We start from the raw sequence: 25,253 nt of genomic DNA, 5'->3' as shown, positions 1-25,253 counted from the left end.
AGTACATTTTAGAAGAGACAGAAAATACAAATGGGCAAAAAGAAACTCCAAAACTCACATGCTTCCTAAAGCCAGTGGAAACTTCCCTGTGGTATAGAGTTAAATGTGTTTGTATTTTGTAAACAAAATGGTTTCATGTGTGCTATTTTGACTTGCCTTTTTTCTCTTAATATATTGTAAATTTGTTTTCATACATATAATATCAATTTCAGGTGTTACATAGGATTCCATTGCCAGAATTCACTTATTGGGCATTTATAGAGTGTTACCAGCTCTGCTTATTTTTGCAGAGTGGATGAGTAAACTGTTTTAAGGATATCTCCTCCCCCCCCCCCCTTGGTAATTCTAAAACTCAGTTTCTCAAGATTGCTGAGATGGTTTTATTTCAGATTATTTAAAGTTCTGCTTTTTGTATATGTTTTGCAAAAATAAATATACCAAATCATAGTGTTTTTAATTTTTATTGAGTTTTATTACAAGCAGAGTTTTGTTTTTTCTTTCCCTTCCACTTTAGACAGTTAATCAACTGGCCCATGCCCTTCATATGGACAAAGACTTGAAAGCTGGCTGTCTTGTACATGTATTTTGGCCAAAGGCAAAATGTGCCCTCTTGAGAGATGACCTGGTTTTAGTGGACAGGTAAAATTACATATGAATTGCATTTTCTCCTTGTAAAAGTTTATTTAATAGAATAGTATTGCTTGCACTGTGAATTGTGTAAGACTGATGAATCACAGACCTGTATCCCTGAAACAAATTATACATTATATGTTAATAAAAAAATTAAAAAAAATAGTATTGCTTGCTTTAGCATATAATACATAAAAATTTAAATGTTTAGTTGCTGCTTTGTTCTCATTTGTTAGATTGTTAAGGAGCAGATAAGGTGTTGGTTTATGTTTTTTACTGGTTACATAAAGTGCCAGTTTCTTAGTCTAATTCTATTAGAAATTTCAAGGATAGTGAAACTTTTTTTCCCCTCTAGATTGTAGTTTGGGTAAGTAGCTGGGCATTAGAGATTATCTAATTCTAAATAACGAGGTAGGTAACTGATTAGGTAAATTTTTTTAACTAGTAATACTTTTTTTTTTTTTTTAAGAATTGAAAGAACGCACTTATGCAGTGGGGGAGGGGGGCGGCAGAGGGAGAGAACCTCAAGCAGACTTGGCACTGAGTTTGGAGTCTGATACAGGGCTTGGTCTCCCCACCCTGAGATTACAACCTGAGCTGAAACCAAGAGTCCAGCGCCTAACTGACTGAGCCACCCAGGCACCCTAGTAAAATTTATGCTGAGACCCGTTTCCCAAAATAACTTACTGGACAGTTTACATAGCTTTTCATTGTTCAAGAATTAATTGAATACTTCTGGAATTTTGTTTTGACTCTTCTGATGAGTCTTCATTTATTATGTGTTCTTTTACTACATTGGTGCTAAGTAAAATGATAATGTACATCTGCTAAGCAATGTCCTTAACTAAAAAAGGTAGTTAAATGATTTTTCAAAATTTTGGTATGCTCTTTTGTTTTCTCGGTTAAAATTTCAATGTTGTATGGAAACCGTTTTGGTTTTGGTGATGGGCTTTTAATTTTGCTTTATTTCATGGCCAGACTATGTCCATGACCGCAGCCTCTCATCTTGCCACATTGTCACAGGATACATCAAGCCAGTGTGTAGATAGTTGCACTATAATTTTTATAGTATAGATAGTATATTAAACTTAGGTCTTAGCAGAGGGTGTTTTATTATTTATGCTCATGAGCACTTAAATATTTTCTGAGCTGTACTGGACACAGCTGCTTGCACCTTTGATTTTGGTTATATATTAGCCTGTTTGGTTTTGGTTTTGGTTTTTTTAGTACTTTTCATCCATCCAAAGCATAAGGATTTAAAAGATTAAAATATTGACCATGTTACTTACTTTGTCAAAAATCACAAGGTTATTTATTTTATTTTTTTTAAGATTTTTATTTAGTTATTTGACAGAGAAAGATACAGCAAGAGAGGGAACACAAGCAGGGGGGAGTGGGAGAGGGAGAAGCAGGCTTCCCACCGAGCAGGGAGCCTGATGCGGGGCTCGATCCCAGGACCCTGGGATCGTGACCTGAGCTGAAGGCAGATGCTTAACGACTGAGCCACCGAGGCGCCCCTATTTGTTTTTATTTTAAAAATTTTATTTATTTATTAGAGCATGAGCAGGGGGGAGAGCCGGAGGGAGAGGGAGAAGCAGGCTTCCCACTGAGGGATCTGATGACATGGGGCTCCATCCCAGGACCCTGGGATCGTGACCTGAGCTGAAGACAAACCTTAACTGACTGAGCCACCCAGGCACCCAAGTTTATTTCTTTTTAGTAAATAAACTATTTTTTTTTTTAAGCATTTGTTGTCAATTGGATAGGCTCTGAGATATCTTTGTCAGCAGAATAAATACTGAAGTTTATAAAACACAGAATCAGCTTGCCACAAGTGCTCTCTTATAGGTGAAAAAGTAAATGTCTTAGGCTTTGTGCTAAAAACTGGTAGAAATCCTGTCCTTTAGACTTCAATTTATAAAAGTTTAAAAAAATGTCTTTCTATAATCAAATTTTCTTTTTAAAAAATATTATAAAATACAGTATTATCTTACTCCCATTAGTCCAGGTACAGATGTCACTACAGAGCTGGATAGCTGGATTGATAAGTTCTGCTTAGATGCTGATGTCTTCGTTTTGGTTGCAAACTCTGAATCAACACTAATGAACACGGTAGGATTTAATCACATTACTATGTTTGAGTGGTAGGAAATGAGTGTCTATTCTGAAAAGTGAGGGAAATCCACATCATGGATTAAAAAGAATCAAGGGTGAACAAAGGAGTTTGTATTTCCATGGGACTGGAAAAGCTGATGCTGGTCTTCTTGAGTGTTCCCATTGGGAATCTAGGGTTTGATAGCTCTAGCTTCTAGTAAATCTTTAAGTTCAAGGTGTGACCATGTGTGGTGTTGCCATTGATTGTGATTATTTGCCAGTTTCAGAAGGAATGGGCACCAGAATTGTTAGGCTTTTCATACTTCTAGTCTTGTCAACCTTTCACAGCTTTACATGTGTACACTCTAGGTTCCAGCTTACCTGTGTACGTTCTACGCCGCTGTCAAACCTAATAGATTAGATTATTTATCCAGGATGTCTAGAGCCAGACTCATCCCACATAAACTCCAGAGTTTATAGATATCTAATATCCAAAACTGTGGTATGATTTTTTAAAACTGTTATTCCTCAAAAGCATATTAGTGGCCAAGCACCATTATAACCTAGATGTTATCAGCAAAGACCTCTGTTCTGCCACTGTTACTCGTTTTTGTATAACCTGATCTATATCACGTGGACCAGGCTGCTGTGACAACATGGACAGTTGTTTATAATCTCATGATATGAGAACTGATTAATGTTTTAAATCTTTTTTAGAACAACCTCATTATTTGGATATTGATAAACAAGCTTTGATGTACATTCTGACTTCTATGTCTTTGTTTATGCTATTCTTTGCCCACAATTCTTCCCCCGCTCCCAGCTTCTTATTTTTCAGAAAGCCATTATCAGTACTTTTAAGCACATCCTTATCACCATTCCCTTCTTTATGGAGTTTTTCCTAATTCCAACTAGATATGGTGTCTCTTTCCTTTGAATAAGCATAGCATGTATTTATAGCATTTAAGGCACATACCTTTCTCTGTTGCTTATTATGATGTACATAGGTCTTACACTGTTATTAATTTACTTAGTCTAAATCTTTAGAAAGATTTGAGGTAGCTTTTTGAAAATATGGACTATAATATCCAATATCGATTGTGTTCTGCACAATAGTAGAGACATAAATATTTGTTAAATTGAATTTCAGAAAAGACTCATGGCAGGAGCAGGAAAATCTTCAGTTTTGCCTTCTTATAATTTAATTTTCTCATCTTTGAGAAGTGTAATGTTCAGTGCTTTGGGATCCTTTATCAATGGGTATTAATCACTGTTGTCTAAATGGTTCAAACTTTTAGATTAGAGCTTCAACTATAAATGTAAATATAAAATAGCTGTTAAAAGTGAACATACTCTTGGGTATTTGATGTTTTTTAGGAAAAGCAGTTTTTTCACAAGGTAAATGAGCGACTTTCCAAGCCTAATATTTTCATTTTGAATAATCGTTGGGATGCCTCTGCATCAGAGCCAGAATATATGGAAGACGTAAGTTATTTTTTCTTTTAAGTTGTGAAATATAGTCATGTACGTTATTATCTGAGAAAACAGTATACCTTATAGAATAGAACGTCCTAAGTAGCTGTTCTTTTACTTGAGAAAAGGCTTATGTGATACAGACCAGAATATTAAGCTACTTTGGAGGAAAATTGTTATAGAAGTACTATATCATCATTTTAGATATTGAAACTCTGTTTTGTTAAGTGTTTTATTGAAGTGTAACATAACAGAAAAGTGTGCAGATCCTAAGTGTCCAGCTCAGTGAATTTTACAAATTGAACACACCTGTGTCAGGATGCAGCTCAAGAAGCAGAACATCCCCAGCACCCTCTTCCAGTCTCTGTCCTCCCTCACAAGAATGAGCACTTACATGACTTCTAACACCTTTGATTATTTTTTTTGGTTGTTCAACTTTATGTAGTGGAATCATACAGTATCTACTTTTGTGTCACGTTTCTTTTACTCAGCATTACATTTGTGATATGCATCCATACTCTTGTGCAGAGTTGAAGTGCATTGTCATTACTGTATAATATTTCAGCCTTCGAATAACTACATTTAGTTTATTCATTCTGCTAGTGATGGGCATTTGGGTAGATTTCCTATGTTTAGCTGTTATGAGTAGTGCTGCTGTACATATTCTTACATATGTCTCTTTGATGCACATAGGTATGTGTTTCTGTTGGGTATATACCAGTGGTTCTCAGCCTGAGGGGTTGGGCAGTTTTGATCTCCAGGGAATATTTGGCCATGTCTGAAGATATTTTTGATTGTCACAGCTCTGGAGTGTGCTACTGGCATCTGTTGGGTAGAGGCTAAGAGCTGTTAAAAGTCTCATAACAGAACAGCCCTCCCAACCAAAGATTTATCTGACTCAAAATGTCAGTACTGCAGAGATCAGTAATCTGTGAGTATATATCTAGGAGTAGAATTGCTGGATTATAGGTAGAGAATATGCTGTTTCAGTAAACACAGCCCAAGATTTTTCTAAAGTGCTTGTACCACTTTATACTCCCAAGCAGATTAAGAGTTCCAAGTGATTTATATATCCTTACCAACACTTGATATTTTTGGTTGTTTTAAATTTTAGTCATGCTGGTGGTTTTAGAAACTTTTTTTTTTTTTAAGATTTTATTTATTTGTCAGAGAGAGAGGGAGAGTGAGAGCAAGCACAAGCAGAGGGAGTGACAGGCAGAGGGAGAAGCAGGCTCCTGCCGAGCAAGGAGCCCGATGTGTGACTTGATTCCAGGACTCTGGGAACATGACCTGAGCCGAAGGCAGAAGCTTAACCATCTGAGCCACCCAGGCGTCCCTAGAAACTTCTTTTTAAAAAGAATAGAGTAGGGCACCTGGGTGGCTCAGTCGGTTAAGTGTCTGCCTTCGGCTCAGGTCATGTTCCCAGGGTCCTGGGATTGAGCCCCACATCGGGCTCCATGCTCTGTGGGAAGCCTGCTTCTCCCTCTCACACTCCCCCTGCTTGTATTCCCTCTCTCGCTGTGTCTCTCTCTGTCAAATAAATAAATAAATCTTTTTAAAAAAAATTGAGAAGAATAGAGTATCTGGAATTTGGTCTGTAATCTATAAAAAATATTTAATTTGCCTGATTAATTTCTTTTTCTGATTTTGATCATAGTTTTTCTTTACAAAAAAAATTAAAATTTACACTATCCTATCACTGTTTACATGTTAGGTTATTTGCTTTCATTCTTTCCCCAACCCCCAAAATTGGAATTTTGTTTCATATGAAGTTTTATATCCTGAAGTCTTAAGATAGAGATCTGTTATCGTAGCCACAATCCTAGAGGCTAGTACTAAACCCTAACTAGTTTCACCCTTAGTCCTATTTTTTTTTTTAATTTTTGTATTTTTAAAGTTTGAAGTAATCTGTATACCCTACATGGGGCTCAAACTCACAACCCCAAGATTGAGTCACATACTGTACTGACTGAGCCAGCCAGGTGCCCCTCTTAGTTCTAATTTTAATACCTAAGTGCTAATCTTAAACCTAACATTGCAACCCTAATCCCTAGCTAATGCATTCTCCCCAACTTTAATTCTCAGTGCTTTAAGAAAAATAGACATTTATGTCCTGATTTCACAATAAAAAAAGCTTAATTATAGCAAATTAATTGTAGCACTTATTTTCTGGTATCAAAGATATTAATAGCTTCATTGTAAGAAAATTTGGAAAATAAGCATAAGAAATAAAAATGCTACCTGGTTTGTGGTTGTTGCCTGCATGCCACCTGTTAATTTTCAGAGATATATATACACATTTCTTTTTTGTAGTATAGTCATGTATGTCAATAACACAGAAATAAGAACCTTTTCCCATGGCAGTAAGTACTAATATTTGTCTACAATATGTTGGAAAATGGCTGCATAGTATTTGGTGGCCCATCAGAATTTTAAATGGTCAAAGAAGGATCATTACTTTAAGAGAAAGTATTCTGTCTATTTATTAGAATTTTTAGATTTGTTAAGTAATATGGGAGCTATTACTTATTATAATATCACTATAAATGGAGTTTAGTATAGACCCATAGCTGTCAGTTACATTTGTTTAATTACTAGAATTACTTCAGTACCCTGTTTTCTCTAGGTACGCAGACAGCACATGGAAAGATGTCTACATTTCTTGGTGGAGGAGCTTAAAGTTGTGGATCCTTTAGAGGCACAGAATCGTATTTTCTTTGTTTCTGCAAAGGAAGTTCTTAGTGCTAGAAAGCACAAAGCACAGGGGATGCCAGAAGGTGGTATGTATTATTATAGATTGTCTTTCGAAATACAAGTATAGTTATAGAAATAACATGCTAGAAATCTTACCTTGCTGTATCCTAGGTTTTAAACTCTTCACGTAAATATTATAGGTGGGGCACTTGCTGAAGGATTCCAGGCAAGATTACAGGAGTTTCAGAATTTTGAACAAATCTTCGAGGTAGGAATTTTGTGAATGTATTCACTAATATAAAACCCTAACATTGGTTGGAGAATGATCATAATCTTCTGTTTCCACTATTTATCTTTGTCAAATAACCTTTGCTTGCTGTTATTTAGTATAGTTACTGCTACAGCAAGTGAAGCAAGTTTGAAGAAAGGAAGTCCCTGCAAAATGGATGATCCGTAAGAATTGAGAATTAAAGATTGTAATTTCTTATTTTTTCTTATGTAGTTGTATTTAAATGGGAAACTGTTTTTCTGATATTGCATGTGTTGTGCAATGAGTGAAATTCTCTTTATTCAGTAATTTGAGGCAAGATTAAATAAATGTAATTGCTGTTGGAATGGGTAATGAGCAAAGTGAAGATTATCTTTTTCTTTTGTACCATACTGTTGATAGATATAGAATGTAGTTAATGTCATTTGACAAAAGTTTATTACATTTTAAACTGTGTTGTCACCTATTTATTCTCCACATTTTATGTCAAATGTCCTAAATGAAAGAATACAAAAATAATTATGATACAGGGTATCCTATAGTTTAGGAATCTGGTAGGAACTACTGGCGCACATGAATAGCTAATGTATTTGCAGCATTGGGAAGGAAGGATTCTTCCTTGTATTTTGGTGTAGGCATTTTATTCAGAGACATTAAAACATCCTACATTTGAGTGAAAAGTTCTTTAGATGTTAATTTCCAAACTCTTATTTAGCCCTATTTAATCTAGCTCTGCTTAGATTGATAGCCCCTTTTCACCCATGAATGAACACGAACACTTCAGAACTTAAAAAAACTTCTTTCTGTAATTATTCTTCCTTTAAGTCGTAACAGCTTTAATAGTAAGGACATGAATGTTGAATGTACTTGGCAGAATTTTTTAAATTAAACATTTGCTATCTCCCATCTTTAATTTGGTGAGTTGGAGATAGACTATTATGTAGATGAAAACATAAGGAAAGCCCACTAGTGGCTATCTTGGTAAGATCTCTCTAAAGTCAGAGGCCCCTGGGATATTAGCATATGTTGTCCCAAGCTAAACCATAGATTACATGAAGGCCCAGTCACTCAGAGACCATTGTTTATATTCTTTCCTTTTTGCTTTCACAAGATTCAGTGCTCTCCTTACTCTTTCTCAGTTATTTCATCCATGGGGAAAATATTGGGGAGAGGATGTATTGTTCTGTCTCCCTTTGTCTTATTTATTGACATTTTCTTTCTTTCCTTCTTTCTTTGTGTGTTAGGTATTTGTCATTGATTTCTCCTACCAAATCATATTGTTCTCTTACGCATTTATAACCTCTTTCATATTGGTTCCTGCTACCCAGACAGAATATCTCCTTGAAGAAGTGGGAATGAGAAGAGTAAAAGCTGTGCTGTAGAGCACTGGTTCCTAAACCTTGGCTGATCATAAGAATCACATGAGGTGCTTTAGAGAACTGCAGACTCCTGAATTATCCCAGAGACCGATCGAGTGGGGCTGGGATGGACCTAGGAATCCGCATATATTCAAAGCTTCCCAAGTGATGGCAATAATCAGGCAGACCTAGGAATTACCGTTTTTTAATGTTTTTAGAAGAAACTTGGCAGTTTTTTATTGTAATAGTTCATTTGGGAATCTAAAAATTATGTATGGAAAAAACTATGTGCAAGAGCTTTTACATAAAGTTGTGGAGAATGTCAGACCTTAGAGTTTGAAATGTTTGTTCAATTAAAAGTATGATAGATTTAATATGAGAATCAGCTAGAAATTATTCGAACTTATCTAAAAAAATAATCAGATGGGCAAAAAGTCTTGTCTTGGTGGCCAAAGCATTTTTTGATGATTACATTGACAACTCTTCAACTTTTTTTCCAGAGTAAAATGTATATAATATAAGGTTATATTATAACCTTAATTGGATTTGCCAGTGATTTAACTACTCTGCTTTATCTTCCAAAGACCTAGCCCCAGCCTTTGGTTAATTTTTCCATTCATAAATAGCATTTTTTGGTTTTTATTCATTAAATTCTATGTTAATCTTTAAACATAGTTTCTTCTCCTTTTTTTTATACCTTTTTTTAAGTGGAATTGTCTTGCTTTTTATTCTTTAGGAAAGAATTTAGGTCTGTGAATTTGTGAGGTCTGTGAATTTGTGATGTAACTTTGGACATACACCATAGGTTTCGGTATCCAGTTTAGTTTTCATTGTCTTTAATAGTTTTTAATTGTAGTTGTTGGCATTTTCTATTCAATACAGGAGTTGTTAAGAATCAGATGTTTTGGGGGCGCTTGGGTGGCTCAGTTAGCTAAGCGGCTGCCTTCGGCTCAGGTCATGATCCCAGGGTGCTGGGATCGAGCCCCGCGTCGGGCTCCCTGCTCAGCAAGAGCCTGCTTCTCCCTCTCCCTCTGCCTGCCTCTCTGCGTACTTGTGCTCTCTCTCTCTGTCTCTCTGTCAAATAAATAAATAAAATCTTAAAAAAAAAAAAAGTTAAAAAAAGAATCAGATGTTTTGATTCTTTTCATCCAACTTTTGGTTATTTATTTCTTGGTTTCTTTGCATTGTGATCACAGAATGTGTCCTTTATATACATTTTCTCTTTGTTTTTAGAATTCACCTTTTTTTTTTTTGAGTCTTAGAAAATGATTTTTGTGAAAAGAAAGTACCAAGTCTTTCATTTTTAGCGGTCTGATCTTTGCCATAGACTTTTTGGGTTTCATTTGGTTCTTATGAGCAAAACAGTACAGGAACGTTTGGAGTACCAAGTTTAAATAATGCTTGAAAATTAAATCTGTTAAAATCAATCAAGAAAATCAGTGTTAATTCTGTCAATATGTTTCTTACTGTTTTAAACCTGTGTTTGAACAAGTGTATATTCTAAAGATAATTTAGAAATCTGAATATCTTTGCTCAAATATTTGGCAATTAACTGTTTTTAATTTGATTATAAGATGGAAAACAGGTATAAAATAATTCTACTCTAAAATGTCAGTGAATTTGTTGTACAGGACATAAGTTTTAAGATAGTCTATAGGATAATCGGACAAGATGGCATTTAAAATGGTTTGGTGTAGTATTTTAACCTTCTCCTTGGAAAATTAGAGTTCCTGATAAAGTAAGTCTGGAAACTGCTGCTCACTATGTATGTTCTCTATGGGGATTCATAAGCATATTAGTGTAGTGAGGGTTCTGAGACATAATTCAATTTAAAAAAACCTGTATTTAAATTAACATTTCCCACAACTCAGAATAGAGTATTTCTTTTGCAGGTTGACTTGATATTTTTGTGATCAGTGGGAACATCAGTGTGGGATACTTCCTAAGTAGAAGAAGATTGCTTATTCTCTTTATACTTATTCATGACATGATTGTATATTTTTAAATAAGGAATGACTTTTATATTGCCTAATAACTTTTGAAAATATTTTCTTTCTGGTCTAGCTCTAATACTGTGCTGTTATCTATAAATTTTGGGTCTTCATTGCTGATATCTAGATCTGCTTCATCGAGGAACATAGGATTTCTTTTAACCTTTTTTTCTTTTAAATTTTCATGGTTTTATTATCATTTTTATGGAGGTTAATTTGTCAGTTTATGAGATACAGTTATTTAAAGAAAATCAAAGCTTTGTTTTGGTTGTTAAAAATAAGCAGTTTATACTTTAACTGTTTAATATTGTGTAGTTATTGGTGGTTTTTCTGTAGGCAAAAATAGAACGGGGAATACAGTAACTTCCTACAACTAATCTCTTCAGGATTAGTGATGTTGAGTGATGTATAAATAAGTTTAACCATGAACAAAAGTTAGGCTATACAGTGAAAGAAAGTAATGGGCTGGAGTTAAGGCTTTATAAATTGTTAAGTAAATGAATTACCCTCACATGTCCTATAGCTAAAGAAGTGAGTCGGTTTTATTTTTCATACCTCAAAGTACTGAAGAGGACAGCTAAAATGTCAAAAGAATTAAAAGTTTTTTCTATCTGAATTGAACAGGTAATCATTTTAGAGATGTGAAGGCTCTAGGTTATAAATAGTGTATTGAATGAATGTAACATACTAATGATTTCAGTATAACAAATACTATAGTGTAAGTGAATACCTTTTAAACTTGAAAGCCATTTATTGTGGCGAAGGATAGTTACCACAATTTATACTGGTTACAATAAAAAAGAGGTTCAAGAAGATGAATTCGTGGAAATCATGGAGAGTTGGGGTATATCCCTAATTTTTAAAAATTCATCACAGCAAATAAATGTGGCTTCCTACAAAACACCTATTGTAGTTATTGCTGCTTTGACCCAGACAAGCATTTCTTGATTGTTCGAAGACTAGATGGCCTTCCTCTGTAAACACTTGGTAGTTGTTTTTAGATGTTATGTCAATGCAGAATTTAACTTTCTATGAAGTAAGAATGAAAGGACAGTTGTAACGTAATAATTGTGAGCTTTCAATGATGAATTCACAGTAAATATTTTAAATAACAAGTAGTATGCACATGTATTGAAATTGAAACAAATTTTATAGTATAAATGTATCCATTACTATATGTGATGCATTCTAATATATTCTCTTCTATTTAAAAAAAACAAAACAAAACACTGGTTGTGAAACCTGATTTGTATAGCTGTGAATGGTTTATGAGCTATAATTAGCTTGAAGGTGAAACAAATGAGATAGGGCATCATTCGAACTGTATGCACAAACTATAGAGCAAGGACAATAACAGGATTATCTTTGAAATAGCTGTAGATATTTTTCTAAAAATATCCTATAGGTTGTTGCTTAAGAGTATTTTTCAAGTTCAAATATTAATGACTTTGTGTGAATCCTGTCATTCAACTAATTTCTTAAATTGTGGAATTCTAATTCATAACTCAGTTAAGAACTTCATTAGGTATTGTAAGCATGAGAAAAATCAAGACAGACTAGGAGTAGATTAAAGGCAATCCCGATAAAATTGGTGATTTTAATGGAGAAAGCTTTAACATTGACAACGGTACCCTGCTTATTTATTCATTTATTTTTAAAAATATAGTCAAAAAACCATTGCACATTACTGTGTAAAATTACACAAAGATGATATGAACTTGCTGTTAATGCCCTTTTTACTTTTGATTTCTTGTAGGTTTTTTAACCTTTGTTATTTTAAGTTCTGTTTATCATGCATTTATTTTCTGCTCTTATTTATGTTTTGGTTATCATTACAAACAGCAAGTTTTTGTGTTTAAATTCCTGAAAATGTTGGGATGGAATTACAGTAATGTGTTATGGCTTGGGCCCTCGCAGGAGTGTATCTCGCAGTCAGCAGTGAAAACAAAGTTTGAACAGCACACTATCAGAGCTAAACAGATACTAGATACTGTGAAAAACATAATGGATTCAGTAAACGTGGCAGCAGCAGAGAAAAGGTATGAATTCATTTTATTGCAAAATAAAAATGTCAGTTCGTGTCAGTATAAATTCCTTAGACTAAGGTCTTAAATTGTTATATTTTAAATACTTACGCACTAAAGTCAGCAACCTACTTGCATGTTTTTAAATGAGTATTTGAAATTATAAATATTCTACAACCTTAAATACATCATTTACATTTCCCGGAACTCAGTATTCTCATGAGCTATGATTTTTTTTTTTTTTTTTTTAAGATTTTATTTATTTATTTGAGAGAGAGAATGAGATAGAGAGAGAGCATGAGAGGGGGGAGGGTCAGAGGGAGAAGCAGACTCCCTGCTGAGCAGGGAGCCCGATGCGGGACTCGATCCTGAGACTCCAGGATCATGACCTGAGCCGAAGGCAGTCGCTTAACCAACTGAGCCACCCAGGCGCCCTCATGAGCTATGATTTTAACATGCTTCATAGTTTTAAAATATCTTTAAAGCAGTGGAAGGACTATTCTTCAAGTGGAATTTTTTGAAGAAGTCCATAAAGGAGGTGGCCCTCTTTTTTGTTTCATTCAACCTGTGACCCATTTTTCATATATTTATACATTGGTACCTTGAAATTTCTTTTGATGCCAGTTGTGGGTTTTTATCAACTGGTAAGCAAACAAGGTGATACTACCTGCCAGCCAGAAAGTCAGTTTGGTAAGCACTACCCTATATGTCCTTGTACTGCGCTGTTATTCCATTTATTACCTTATAAAGATGAAAGTAAATACATGAAATTGCTAACATTGAAGAAAAGGGTAGTTCTCACAAACTTGGTGCACTTAAAACAAAGTTGTGGATATTATTAGATGTGACACACGTAATGATGTTAAGCCTTAATTGAACCATTAGTGGGCTTAAGCCAATCAAGGGAAAGATACAAAGCATCAGAGATTGAGGACATTAAATTGGGAATTTTAAATGCATTTGATCTTACGGGGAACAAATACACCTAAATCTATTGCCTAATTTTGACACTTTTGCTGGAATGCATTATGTATAAAATTAGAGAATTTGTAATATATGAAACACAAGAGTGAGAACTCAGAGTCTGATCTCAGGCCCTGTGCACTGTTTCTCTATGAGATTGTGGTGTCGTTTATACCTCTTCCAGCTCGGTTGCTTTATCATCGTAGTCAAAGTGAGTATTTGGTCCACAGGTTGACCTTAATATTACTGACTTGAAAAATACAGGACATTGAACTAAACATAGCACAAAGAAGATGTGACTTGAGGATGGTTTGTATAATCATGTCTTTGGAACTCTCTTAGCTAAAGATAATTTAAAAGAATCTCAGGTCTTTGTTTTCCTATATCCTGTAGTGGTTGACAAATTTTCTGTAAAAGCTAGATGGTAAATACTTTAGGTTTTGTGGGCTGTACTTTCTCTTTTGCAACTACTCTGTTCTGCAGTTTTAGGGCAAAGACAGCCAGCCATAGAGATGATAGGCATATGAATGGTCATGGAAACTGTAACAAAAAATAACAGCTGGCTGGATTTGGCTTTTTATTAAATGAAGTCAGTGTTTTTATTGTGACTGTTCATATCTGTGTTTGGAGAATCCTTATTCTTTGTGGGATTCAGATGCCACATGTGCAGAGAGACAAAGTAGTTTATATACAGTCATCTAGGAAATATTTTATAAATGAAATATTATTTGAATCCTTTTAGATGTTGAAATACAAGATTCATTTTCCCTACGTATCATGCTAACAGCTGGTTCATTACATAAGTGAATGCCCTAGCTTAATTGCTTTGGGACTTTAATGTATCCTGAGAATTAATTACTCTGCATACTACAATAGGGTTTATTCAATGGAAGAGAGGGAAGATCAAATTGATAGACTGGACTTTATCCGAAACCAGATGAACCTTTTAACACTGGATGTTAAGAAAAAAATCAGGGCGGTTACAGAAGAGGTGGCAAACAAGGTGGGTTGGTGACTTTATGATTAAAATTTCTGGGAATGGAGAGACTGGCTCAGTCAGTAGAGAATGCCACTCTTGATCTTGGGGTTGTGAGTTCGAGCCCTATATTGGGTGTAGGATTACTTAAAAATAAAATCTTTAAATAAATTTCTGGAAATGAAAATATTTTTGATAATCCTAAAAACGTTATCCCTGTTACCCTAAAGGCACATTCTGTTAAGTTTTTTACAATTTGGTTGAGTAGGTGCTAATCTTGTTTAATTTTTTTAACTTCATATTTTCAGGTTTCCTGTGCAATGACAGATGAAATTTGTCGACTGTCTGTTTTGGTTGATGAATTTTGTTCTGAGTTTCATCCTACTCCAAGTGTATTGAAAGTATATAAAAATGTAAGTTAAATTGTTGTTAAAGAGAGTTACTCAGTTTTTCTCACCTTATTCTACATTTTTATTTAGTGGATTAGCCATTTTAGTGTCTTCATGGCAATCAATACATGATTGAACTCATATCTCCTGTGCACTCTTGTAATAAATGTAAACTATCTTGTATATAAAGTACACAACAACATTATCCTCTTAGAATAAGATCATTTACTATACTTTTTAAGCTTTCGTAAAATTTGTACATGTTCTAGAGAAAAAATAATGGGCCCATGTACCATGTTAACAGGAGTTAAATAAGCACATTGAAGATGGTATGGGAAGAAATTTGGCCGATCGGTGCACCAATGAAGTCAATGCTTCAATGCTTCAGTCCCAGCAAGAAATTATTGGTAATGTTTATGTCTACAAGTTCATGTGTGGTTTTTTTATTCATTTTGTTGGGAAAGGATTTATTTTCCTTTAGGTGTTTTATAAAATGTATAACATTATTTACTATTGTTTCTTAAATATCATAATTTTGTTTTGTCTAGAAAATTTGAAGCCATTACTTCCAACTGGTATACAGAATAAACTTCATACACTGATTCCTTGCAAGAAATTTGATCTCAGCTATGACCTAAATTGCCACAAGTTATGTTCAGATTTTCAAGAGGATATTGTATTTCGTTTTTCCCTGGGCTGGTCTTCCCTTGTGCATCGTTTCTTGGGCCCAGTGAATGCTCAGAGGGTGCTGCTAGGATTATCAGAACCCGTCTTCCAGGTATCTTTTTTTTTTTTTTTTGAGCTTTTTATTTTGTTATTGCTCCTACTACACAGTTATGTATCTTTGATTTTACCAGTTGAGATTCTTTTTTATTTTGCTTATGTGATTTCTCTAATAGACCTAGTTGTGTCCAATTTGCATATTTATGAGCTAATATCTATCACATAGAACCATTTCTGAATTAGGTATACAATGCAAAGGGAAAGGCAGTTCCAGCGTTTTCATTCAGTACTGTTGGAGGTTGTTGTACATTCATTTTTGAAATGGTTTTTATTCCTTAAAAGTTTTTGTTTTCAAATAGAATTGAAGTTTTGACTTCAACTAAATTAGAGTAAATGCAAGCATTTAGAAAAAACTTGAATTTATCAATTCAGTACTTTTTCAGAAAATTTGTGGAGTTGTAAAACCATCACCACAATCCAGTTTTAGAACCTGTCACCCTAGGGCACCTGGGTGGATCAGTTGTTAAGTGGCTGCCTTCGGCTCAGGTCATGATCCCAGGGTCCTGGGATCAAGCCCAACATTGGGCTCCCTGCTCGGTGGGAAGTCTGCTTCTCCCACTCCCCCTACTTGCGTTCCTTCTCTCGCTGTCTCTATGTCGAAAAATAAAAATAAAATCTTAAAAAAAAAAAAAAGATTTAGAAAAAAAGAACCTGTCACCCCAAAATGGTACCCTTGTGCCCATTTGCAAGTAATCATCATTCCCACCTCCAGCCCTATTGCTGCTAGTCAGCTTCCTGTAACTATCGTATTTTGGCCTTTCTGGACATTTCCTATAAATGGAATAATAAAAAATAAGGCCATCTGTGATTGGGGCATCTTTCACTTAGCATAGTATTTTCAAGGCTCATCACCATGGTACATGAATGTTGTAGCATTTATCAGTACTCCTTTTTTTATAGGTGAATAATATTCCATTATAGATATCACACATTTTTTTCAGTTGATGGACACTTGAGTTGTTTGTACTTTTTGGCAATTATGAATAATGCTGCTATGAACACTCATGTACTATTTTTATGTGGACATCTGTTTTCATTTCTCTTGAGTATATACCTAGGAATGAAATTGCTGGGCCATGCGGTAACTCCATGTTTAACTTTCTGAGGAACTGCCAAACTGTTTTCCAAAGCAGCTACACCATTTTACATTCCCACCAGCAGTATATTAAGGTTCTGTTTCTCAACATTCTCATCAAGACTTGTTATTGTCTGTCTTTTTTATTTAGTGGATGTGAAGGGATATCTCATATAGTTTCAGTTTGTGTTTCCCTAACGACTAATTATTTTGAACATCTTTTCATGTGCTTGTATTGGCCATTCTTATATCTTGTGAAATGTCTATTCAGGATCATTTGCCCAGTTTTAATTGTATTATTTGGCTTCTTATTGTAGGAGTTCTTTATATATTCTCTAGATACAAGTCCTTTGTCAGATACATGATTTCCAAGTACCTTTTTCTAGTCTGTGGCTTATCTTTTAATTTTTACACAGTGTATTTTGAAGTGTAGAAGATTTTAATTTCTAAGTAATTTAAAAAAATACATTTTTTTAAGGATGTGTCTTTGGTGTGAGAATTTTAAAATACAGCTTTAATTCCTCTTGAGAGTTGAGGGCCTACTGTTACAGGTAGAATCATATAGTATGAAAATTCATCATCATCATGGTATCATTGGTTCAGTATTAATCATAGAAAATAATTTTCAGACCATTTTTATTTTCTTCATATATTTATGGTAAACTCATTGGAGTCATTCTCTTTATAGATTTACTACTGTAATTATACAAGAAATACAATAGAACTTTATAAATGTAACTATTCCATTTGTAGTTGTTTAATTGTAATAATCCTTTTTTCCCCAACCTTATCAGCTCCCCAGATCTTTAGCCTCTACTCCCACTGCTCCAACCAATCCAGCAACGCCAGACAATGCATCACAGGAAGAACTCATGGTTACCTTAATAACAGGATTAGCTTCTCTCACATCTAGAACTTCTATGGGCATCATCGTTGTTGGAGGAGTGGTAAGAAGTCCATTTTAGTATAATTAAAATTGGAATTTTTGCAAAGCTGTCTGCTAGATCACAAAAAGAAAGGTATATTTACGTTTATTTCCAGGATACTGTATAAAATGACATGAAAAGTTGTTGGTTAAAATTAGTGAATAAAGATGAGTTTCACAGGTCTAATCTTAAGTTTTTAAAAATACAAATTTATTTATTTTAAAATTGAAATATAATTAACAACATAACATTGTATTCTAGGCACATAAGATAATGATTTGATATACATATATTGCAGAATGATTACCACAGTATACATTTTTAACAAATACTTTTTTTTCCTACTTTTTTGTTGTTTTTATTATGCATTACATTAATACACTGCATAACCTTCTAGAAGGGGTAGATGAGTATGACTGAGTTATTTTTCATCAATCAGGAAAATGCTTCCTTAATCGATATTCTCCAAACCCTTTGACACATAGTAACGATTAACTCCAGAGACCCACCTGTCTCTTTGCATCAAACTCCACTGATACGGGTAATAGGCAACCCTTTTTTCTTTGCCCCCGTTACTGAACCTGTGGATGTGCGCCTTGGCTATGCCGGGGATGACCAAGCACACGGCCATGACGCCGATCCCGGGCAGGATCTCGAACGACATCACAGCACGGTTGCCAGAGCCCAACAAATACTTCTTTAGGGAAAAAAAATACCACCAACCATCTAGTCCTTAAAACAATGCTTCCTGTTTTCACTTCATAGCACATAAAGAAATGATATTTGTACTTTGGAGTAACAAGAATGATTCAAATCCCTTATGAATACCAAAGGGATCTGCCTGAAAGTATTAAACATTATTTTTTAGTAGTTCTTCTTAACTGTTAAAGTTTTTTTTTGACATCATTAACAACATAGGCCTTACTTGTTTTGGTTTTTAAAATCTCTGACCTAAAAAAAATACACATCCCTTTTTGAGATACATTATATCAACTTAGCAAATGTCTGGCAGGTTATAAAAATTCTTGCCTGATAGTTATGTACTGCTCCTTTTTCATCTTGATTGATTTCCACTTCAGATTTTCTCACAGAGAAGGAAATACATTTTTTTAAAATATGGATTTGAGTCAAAGATCTGTAGGGAGGTGATGAGTTTGTTAAAATGCCTTAACGTACAATCTCCCTAGTGGTGATAGTCTTTCTCTTAGTAACCTGTGAATTTATCCTACAGATTTGGAAAACTGTAGGGTGGAAACTCGTATCTGTTTCACTAAGTATGTATGGAGCTTTGTATCTTTACGAGAGGCTAACGTGGACCACGCGTGCCAAGGAGAGAGCCTTTAAACAGCAGTTTGTGAACTATGCAACTGAAAAACTGCAGATGATTGTTAGCTTCACCAGTGCAAACTGTAGCCATCAAGTACAACAGTAAGTTGAAAGATGTGTCTTTATTTTTTGTTTTTAAGGATTATTGATGTATGACATGTGTAAAAAATGCATAAACAAGAGTATAGCTCAAAAGAATTATCACAGTGTGAACACATTCTGTAATCACCACCAAGGTGAAAAAACAGAATGATATCAAACAAGTGGGCTCAAAAATGTGTGATGGTGAGTGTAATTTATTTTTACTGTCACAGCCCAGATTTACAAGTTTAAATTTTGTTGTTGTTGTTTGAGAAAGAGAGCTTGCGAGCAGGAGCCAGGGGTAGGGGCAGAGGAAGAGGGAGAAGCAGACTCCCCGCTGAGCAGGGAGCCCGACACGGGGCTTGATCCCGGGACCCTGGGATCATGACCTGAGCCGAAGGCAGACCCTTAACGACTGAGCCACCCAGGCGCCCTGAGGCTCTAAAATTTTAAATCATGAAGGATAGTGGGTCAAAAAAGACTTCCCACAGGAAGAGTAGCCTAATGAGTTTTAAATGTGTGGAATAGGAAGATGTAGGCAGAGGAAACACCCCAAACCAAAAGAAAGAAAATAGTGGGGAAAGAAATGTGTTTGGAAACATGAGAAAATTTCAGTGTGGTAGATGTGTATATGAGGGGGGTACATTCGAATATAAACCTAATCAGGAGCTTGGATATTTGGGAGTCCTGGGAGTGATGTCTTTGACATTTAGCTCTAGAACAAGTAACTGCAGTGGTGTGGTGTATTGAATGGTTTAGGCTAAGGAGACAAGCATTGCAGGGAGATTAAACTTTCAGACACAAGATCAAAGCCTGTACTGACATAGTTAGAGCTGCAGAGAATGGAAACAATGAGGGCACAGATTGGAGGATATTTGCCAAATATTTATTGAGCTCCTGTCTTACACAGTAGGTTTTATTTATATTAAGATCTTTTCTCTAGTGGAGGTACCTAGACCTCCAAAAGAAATCAGCTGAGGTTACATATGTAAAAACAAAGTTAATGAAGCTTTTCATTCACTTGATCATTTGTTAATTGCCTACCGTGTGCTAATAACTATGCTAGAGGTGGTTGTAGAAATATAGATAACTAGATCTCTTTCTTAGAAGACTTTACATCCTTATGGAGGCAGCCTTGAATAATTACTCAGTTAAAATAATACTAGCTAAATGTTGATTTAATGAAATATGAAAATAATGAAAGATGCTTAATTTGTCTAATATTGATATATGGTGGAATGGGTTGAGAATGGAGAGGAAAAAAGACCATGGGAAATATGAATATACACAGAATAGTTGCAGAGAAAAATAAGTCAGTTAATCATATTCCAGAGGTACACACGTACTAGGCATGCTCCCAGTTGCAAAAATAACATGTTTGCCAAAGCTACCATATTAACTGGCACACAAATTAAGTATAACCCTTTGGTTGTAGAAACATGGTTCAGTATTGCTATGATTTAAAGTATTTTTTTGTCTAAGTCACATAAGCTCATGAAATTTTTTTGCCTGTTCTCAGTAATTGTTATTTCTGTAGACAAGGGACGAGTGAGGCTTATTGTGCTTCTGAAGAAATACACCCATCTCATGCCTTTTTATAGCTTATTTATATTCACAACCATATATTAGAGGTTGATACTGCCTGTTGAGCATTTGTCTTGAGGCCAGATGAAATTAAGCCTACAAGTGCCATACCCTCCCTCATAACATTCTTAACAGTGTTCTTTGATATCTTATGTTTTAGGTATATTTTAAACTTGCAATCTTTCTATATAAGCTTTAAATTAAAGCTTCGTTCATTTTAAAAGACATTCATGACTGCTGAAAAAATCATTTTTTATTTTAAGGGAAATGGCAACCACTTTTGCTCGCCTATGCCAACAAGTTGATATTACACAAAGACATCTGGAAGACGAAATTGCTAGATTATCCAAAGAAATAGATCAGCTGGAGAAAATACAAAACAGTTCAAAGTTCTTAAGGTATTTGAACCTTTTTTCCCAATAATACGAACATTTATTGGTCTAATTACCTGAATATAATTATGTAAAATTACTAGTGAATTTGTATTAAAACTTTCTACATTGGCTTAAATTATTATTGTCCATATTCCATATGCCTTCCATTTTCAGTGAAACCTAATTTCAACAAGAAAAAGCAAATCTAAAAAGATTAAAAGGAATTTTTTAGATCTTTATCTAAAACTTTAAGCCATACTAGTCCCCATTCAGAGCAGAAGTTTTGTAATTAAAAGTGCAAGGTTTTTGGTTTTGTTTTTTTAAGATTTATTTTAGAGAGTGGGTGCGTGCTTGCACACTTGTACCACCTGTGTGAGTTGGGGGGTGGGGCGGAGGGAAAGAATCTTCAAGCAGACTCTCTGCTGAGCCAGGAGCCTGATGGGGGGCTCAGTCCCAGGACCCATGAGCTCATGACCTGAGCCAAAACCAAGAGCTGGACACTCAACTGACCGAGCCACCCAGGCGCCCCCAAAATGCGAGTTTTTAGTCCTGTGTATTCAAGACCCTTAACTTCCATTTTCATTGGGGGACTGTTGGGTGTGCTTAAATTTGAAGTAACAAAAGTAAACAAGGTATCCTAACATGTGCAGTTCTTTGGTTTAATATTGACTTCTCATGGATTCTGTGGAGTCTAAGTAAAGTTTGCCTTTGGGGACCTGACCAGGAGTGTCACATGAGGTGACTACTTCTTGGTAGTTCCTAACTTTCAGCTTTTACCCCTTAGCTAGCTCACCAAGTATCAGTAAGCGTCAGTTAATTCCTGCTGCCGTTTACCAGGGCGTGTGCTACATACAGTTGCCCATGTAAGAGCAACTTGCAGTGTCTCCAAATTGAGCTAAATTTTGGGACATACATCTAAAAAACGTGCAGTCGAGTCTATCCACGGTGTCTTAATCTGATCCGCAGTGACGTTTGTCATCGCTCCTCAATTTCATAATCTCTGGAAAAGACAACTGCCTGTCACTTAGACCCCAACCTCCTTAAACATACAAACACACCCAAGTAAATTTCATTATTCCGTTCCGCCTGTTTTAAGCTAGATCATCTCAAATACAGTCTTTCAAATTTAGTAGAATTTTTTTTTTACTTAGGTAAGTTTTTTTTAGTAGTGTTTCATCTTGTTAGAGTAAAATGTAAATGATACTATTGGCACCTATGTAGCTTTTTGATTTTGACAGGACTGACTTGGGTAAGTATGAATAGTTTTGATCTGCTAATCCTTTTCCTAACAGGAAAGTTTAAAATAACAAATACCATAATGTTTAGAATCTCCATTGTTACTAGATTAGGCTCAGAGATTCAGATAAAATTTAATTTACCTCATGCTTCAGGAGAGTTGCCTGAAGAAGCATACAGTGGAGTCCATATGTACATTAACTCATATGACCTTGACCATATGCACCCAGCAACAGTACAAGACCGAGAGAAAAGAGAGCAGCTCATTCAAGTATGTGCGTGCCCTGGCATAGTGTGAGAATGGGAGACACAGTCTGTGTTCCTCTGTCAGTGTTAGTTCCTGTTTTCCTCTTGTTAGGGTATTTGGCTGCATCAGGTATGATTCTAGTATTAAAAAACTTTTGGTATACCATGGTCCTTTGACATCTGACAGCTACTTTATGTATACAGAAAATGTTATTCTACACTATGTGCTTAACTTAAAAGGGAATTCAAGGACTGTGACTTAGAATATAACTCCCATGTAAGGTAACAGGACTCCGTTGTCTCTTAGGCTTTTCATTCTTAAGTTTTTGATTTTTATCTCAGTGTACCTTTTTAAAGTTCTGGACATTGGATTCTTTGTTTACAGCAAAGCTATAATAGCATATATACATATTCTTAAAAGGTTGATAATAGTTTAATCTGAGTTCAGATAAATATAGCAGCACCTGACTAGTGATTTTCTTCTTAAGATTGGATGGAATGCATTTTTTTCTCATTGGCTTTTATGATAATTAGATTGGTGTTTTATTCATTTTTTTAAATTAGAAATAAAGCTGTTCAACTTGAAAATGAGCTGGAGAATTTTACTAAGCAGTTTCTACATTCAAGCAAGGAAGAAGAATCTTAACAGAGATTGCTTTGGTGATCATCATAGGAGAAAATGGAACTTGGAAGACTGGAACAGTTGTTTATGAAATGACTTTAAATATGAATTATACTAACTGTACCTAAATTGCAAATCCTTGTGTAGATTCTGGTAATGATCTATCTCAGGGTGTTTGCATTTCTGAAGAGTGTTATGATGTATTTTTAGTTTTAATTTTGGGTAAAGGCTAAATTGTGTTAAAAATGATGAATTAGTTAAAAGCAACAGAACCAACTATGTGACCCCTGAGGGGTGGGGCCTTGTTCTTAATTAGGGCTCTCTTTGTTTTTGATTCTGAAAAACTCTGCTTCCTGGCATCCAGGAGTTAGAGAATGCTCCTTTCATCTTAAAACTAATTTTTGATGCCTACCTTAATGGGAATAGTCATTTGTTTTTTGTTGTTTTATAAACTATTGCTCTATCAAGGAGGAGTGTGGAATGTTCTTGAGTATATTGTTTATGCAAGTTACAGTCACTTTTGCCGTCCTGGCAGGTATGTAAACCACTAATACACTGTTTTTACTCCCTCTTTTTTCCCATTAAAACTGATGTAAAATAGTATAAAGGTTTGGTATCATAAAGTCTCTCATAAAAGTATCGGGGTCTGAATAGTTTCTAAAGAAACATTTTCCGCTTCAACCAGGATTAGGGCAAGGAAACCTTTCTATCTCAGTTTTAGGAATAGTTTGATAAAAATAGCCAAAGATATGGGAGCTCTGAATTTTCGGTGGTTATGGTCATGAACAAATGTTATTCTTCAGAAGGTATTTGCCAAGGATACTGCTGGACTGTCCCCCTGGGTGGCCTTTATTTTTATTGAATGAATTTGCCAGGGCACTGTTAATACTAAATTTTTAACAGTGAAATGTTCATGAGTTCAAGTACTGCGTCTGTTTCTGTGTAAAAATTAATAGAAACTTATTTGGAAACATAAAAAATGGCATTCTAGGGCTTTGCTACGCAAAATGTAGTCTGAGGATCACCAAAGCAGCAGCATCTAGATGCTTGTGAGATGCATGACGACAGTGCATTTGGCCAGGGATGGTTTCTGCTTCTCCACAGAGCAATACCATGTTAGGCTCTTTTATATCCATAATACTCAATATTTCCTTTCTTGTGCCTTTAAGGCTCCTGGATGCTACTCAGTCTTTTCATAGCAGGTGCAGCACTATTTTCCAGGATGTTTTAAGGAGAAAATTACATTACTTAGGTCACAGAAGCCTTTCAAAAATATATTTTTATGCAGATCAGATACTGGGATGCAGTATTAAAATCCAAAAACTAGTTTATAGCTTTTGTTGTTGCTTTATAACCAAAAAATAGTACAAGCTACCAACAAATGGAATTAGGTAGCAACTGCCACGTGAAAAACTGATGTCTAAGACGGGGTACTGTGAATTTAGGTTACAAGTTTAAGACCTTAATCTTTATGTGAAAGTACTTGAACTTTTTGAACTAGCATAGTGGTTTGGTATCACCTCCTTAGTAGTAGTACAGTGGCTGTCAAAGTTTGGTCCCTGGATTAACTGTACATCACCTGTGAACTTCTGAGAAGTGCATACTGCAGGGTCTCCCCCTGCCCTACTGAATCCAGTAGTGTTGCAGCCTGTTTTAACAAGCTGTCCAGTGATCCTGAGGCACACTCAAGTTGGAGAACTACTGGAATAGTGATTCTGGTAGAGTGAAGCTACAGTCAGTCCTGCAATACCAGTTTGAATGCAGTTCCACCTGATCCAGTTTGAAAATGCATGAATGTTGGAAGTGTAGCACTAAAATAATGAAACCCAACCTTTATGCCTGGAGATCTTTGCACCTCTAAGCCCATGAATTATACAGGAATTATGTAATTCACAGCTGTAGTTCAAAGTTGTTGCACATACTTGATGGTTTACTATATATGTTTGCAGGATTATTTATAACTTTGTATAACCGTAAACTTTTTACAGAACTACATTTTTATAAGTATGCAAGGTGAAAATAAAACTTGTTTGCCTGATAGTTGATACATGTAGCATTTATACTGGCAGTGAGTTTTAATCTTCATGTTTGCAGTAGGCATGTACAGTAGCTTGGGTAGACTGGCTCATGCACCTAGCCA

The 25,253-nt window shown here is 35.2% G+C and overlaps 1 protein-coding gene and 1 pseudogene across 3 annotated transcripts in view; one reads left to right on the top strand and one right to left on the bottom strand.

The window, feature by feature from the left end:
• The window catches only part of MFN1 (mitofusin 1), a 31,480-nt gene extending 6,329 nt beyond the window's left edge, over positions 1-25,151 (top strand). For 2 of the 3 annotated variants that reach the window (XM_036115909.2, XM_036115910.2), the window contains exons 5-18: positions 515-639; positions 2,634-2,742; positions 4,102-4,209; positions 6,824-6,977; positions 7,092-7,159; positions 12,426-12,547; positions 14,372-14,498; positions 14,780-14,884; positions 15,165-15,267; positions 15,409-15,638; positions 17,513-17,665; positions 18,876-19,072; positions 20,899-21,033; positions 23,056-25,151. In XM_036115909.2, the coding sequence (XP_035971802.1) occupies positions 515-639; positions 2,634-2,742; positions 4,102-4,209; positions 6,824-6,977; positions 7,092-7,159; positions 12,426-12,547; positions 14,372-14,498; positions 14,780-14,884; positions 15,165-15,267; positions 15,409-15,638; positions 17,513-17,665; positions 18,876-19,072; positions 20,899-21,033; positions 23,056-23,137 (1,818 nt within the window). In that variant the 3' untranslated portion in view covers positions 23,138-25,151. Of the gene's footprint in view, positions 1-514; positions 640-2,633; positions 2,743-4,101; positions 4,210-6,823; positions 6,978-7,091; positions 7,160-12,425; positions 12,548-14,371; positions 14,499-14,779; positions 14,885-15,164; positions 15,268-15,408; positions 15,639-17,512; positions 17,738-18,875; positions 19,073-20,898; positions 21,034-23,055 lie in introns of those variants that run through there. The other variant, XR_013446408.1, reaches the window with a different exon arrangement.
• On the bottom strand, positions 17,968-18,399 carry LOC118550687 (NADH dehydrogenase [ubiquinone] 1 alpha subcomplex subunit 1 pseudogene; annotated as a pseudogene).
• Positions 25,152-25,253: the final 102 nt, after the last annotated feature.

This window comes from Halichoerus grypus, chromosome 1 (genome assembly GCF_964656455.1).
Source record: "Halichoerus grypus chromosome 1, mHalGry1.hap1.1, whole genome shotgun sequence".
Classification (NCBI taxonomy): domain Eukaryota; kingdom Metazoa; phylum Chordata; class Mammalia; order Carnivora; family Phocidae; genus Halichoerus; species Halichoerus grypus.
The sequence above is the reverse complement of the archived record's forward strand: the minus strand, read 5'-3'. Positions and strand labels throughout refer to the sequence as shown.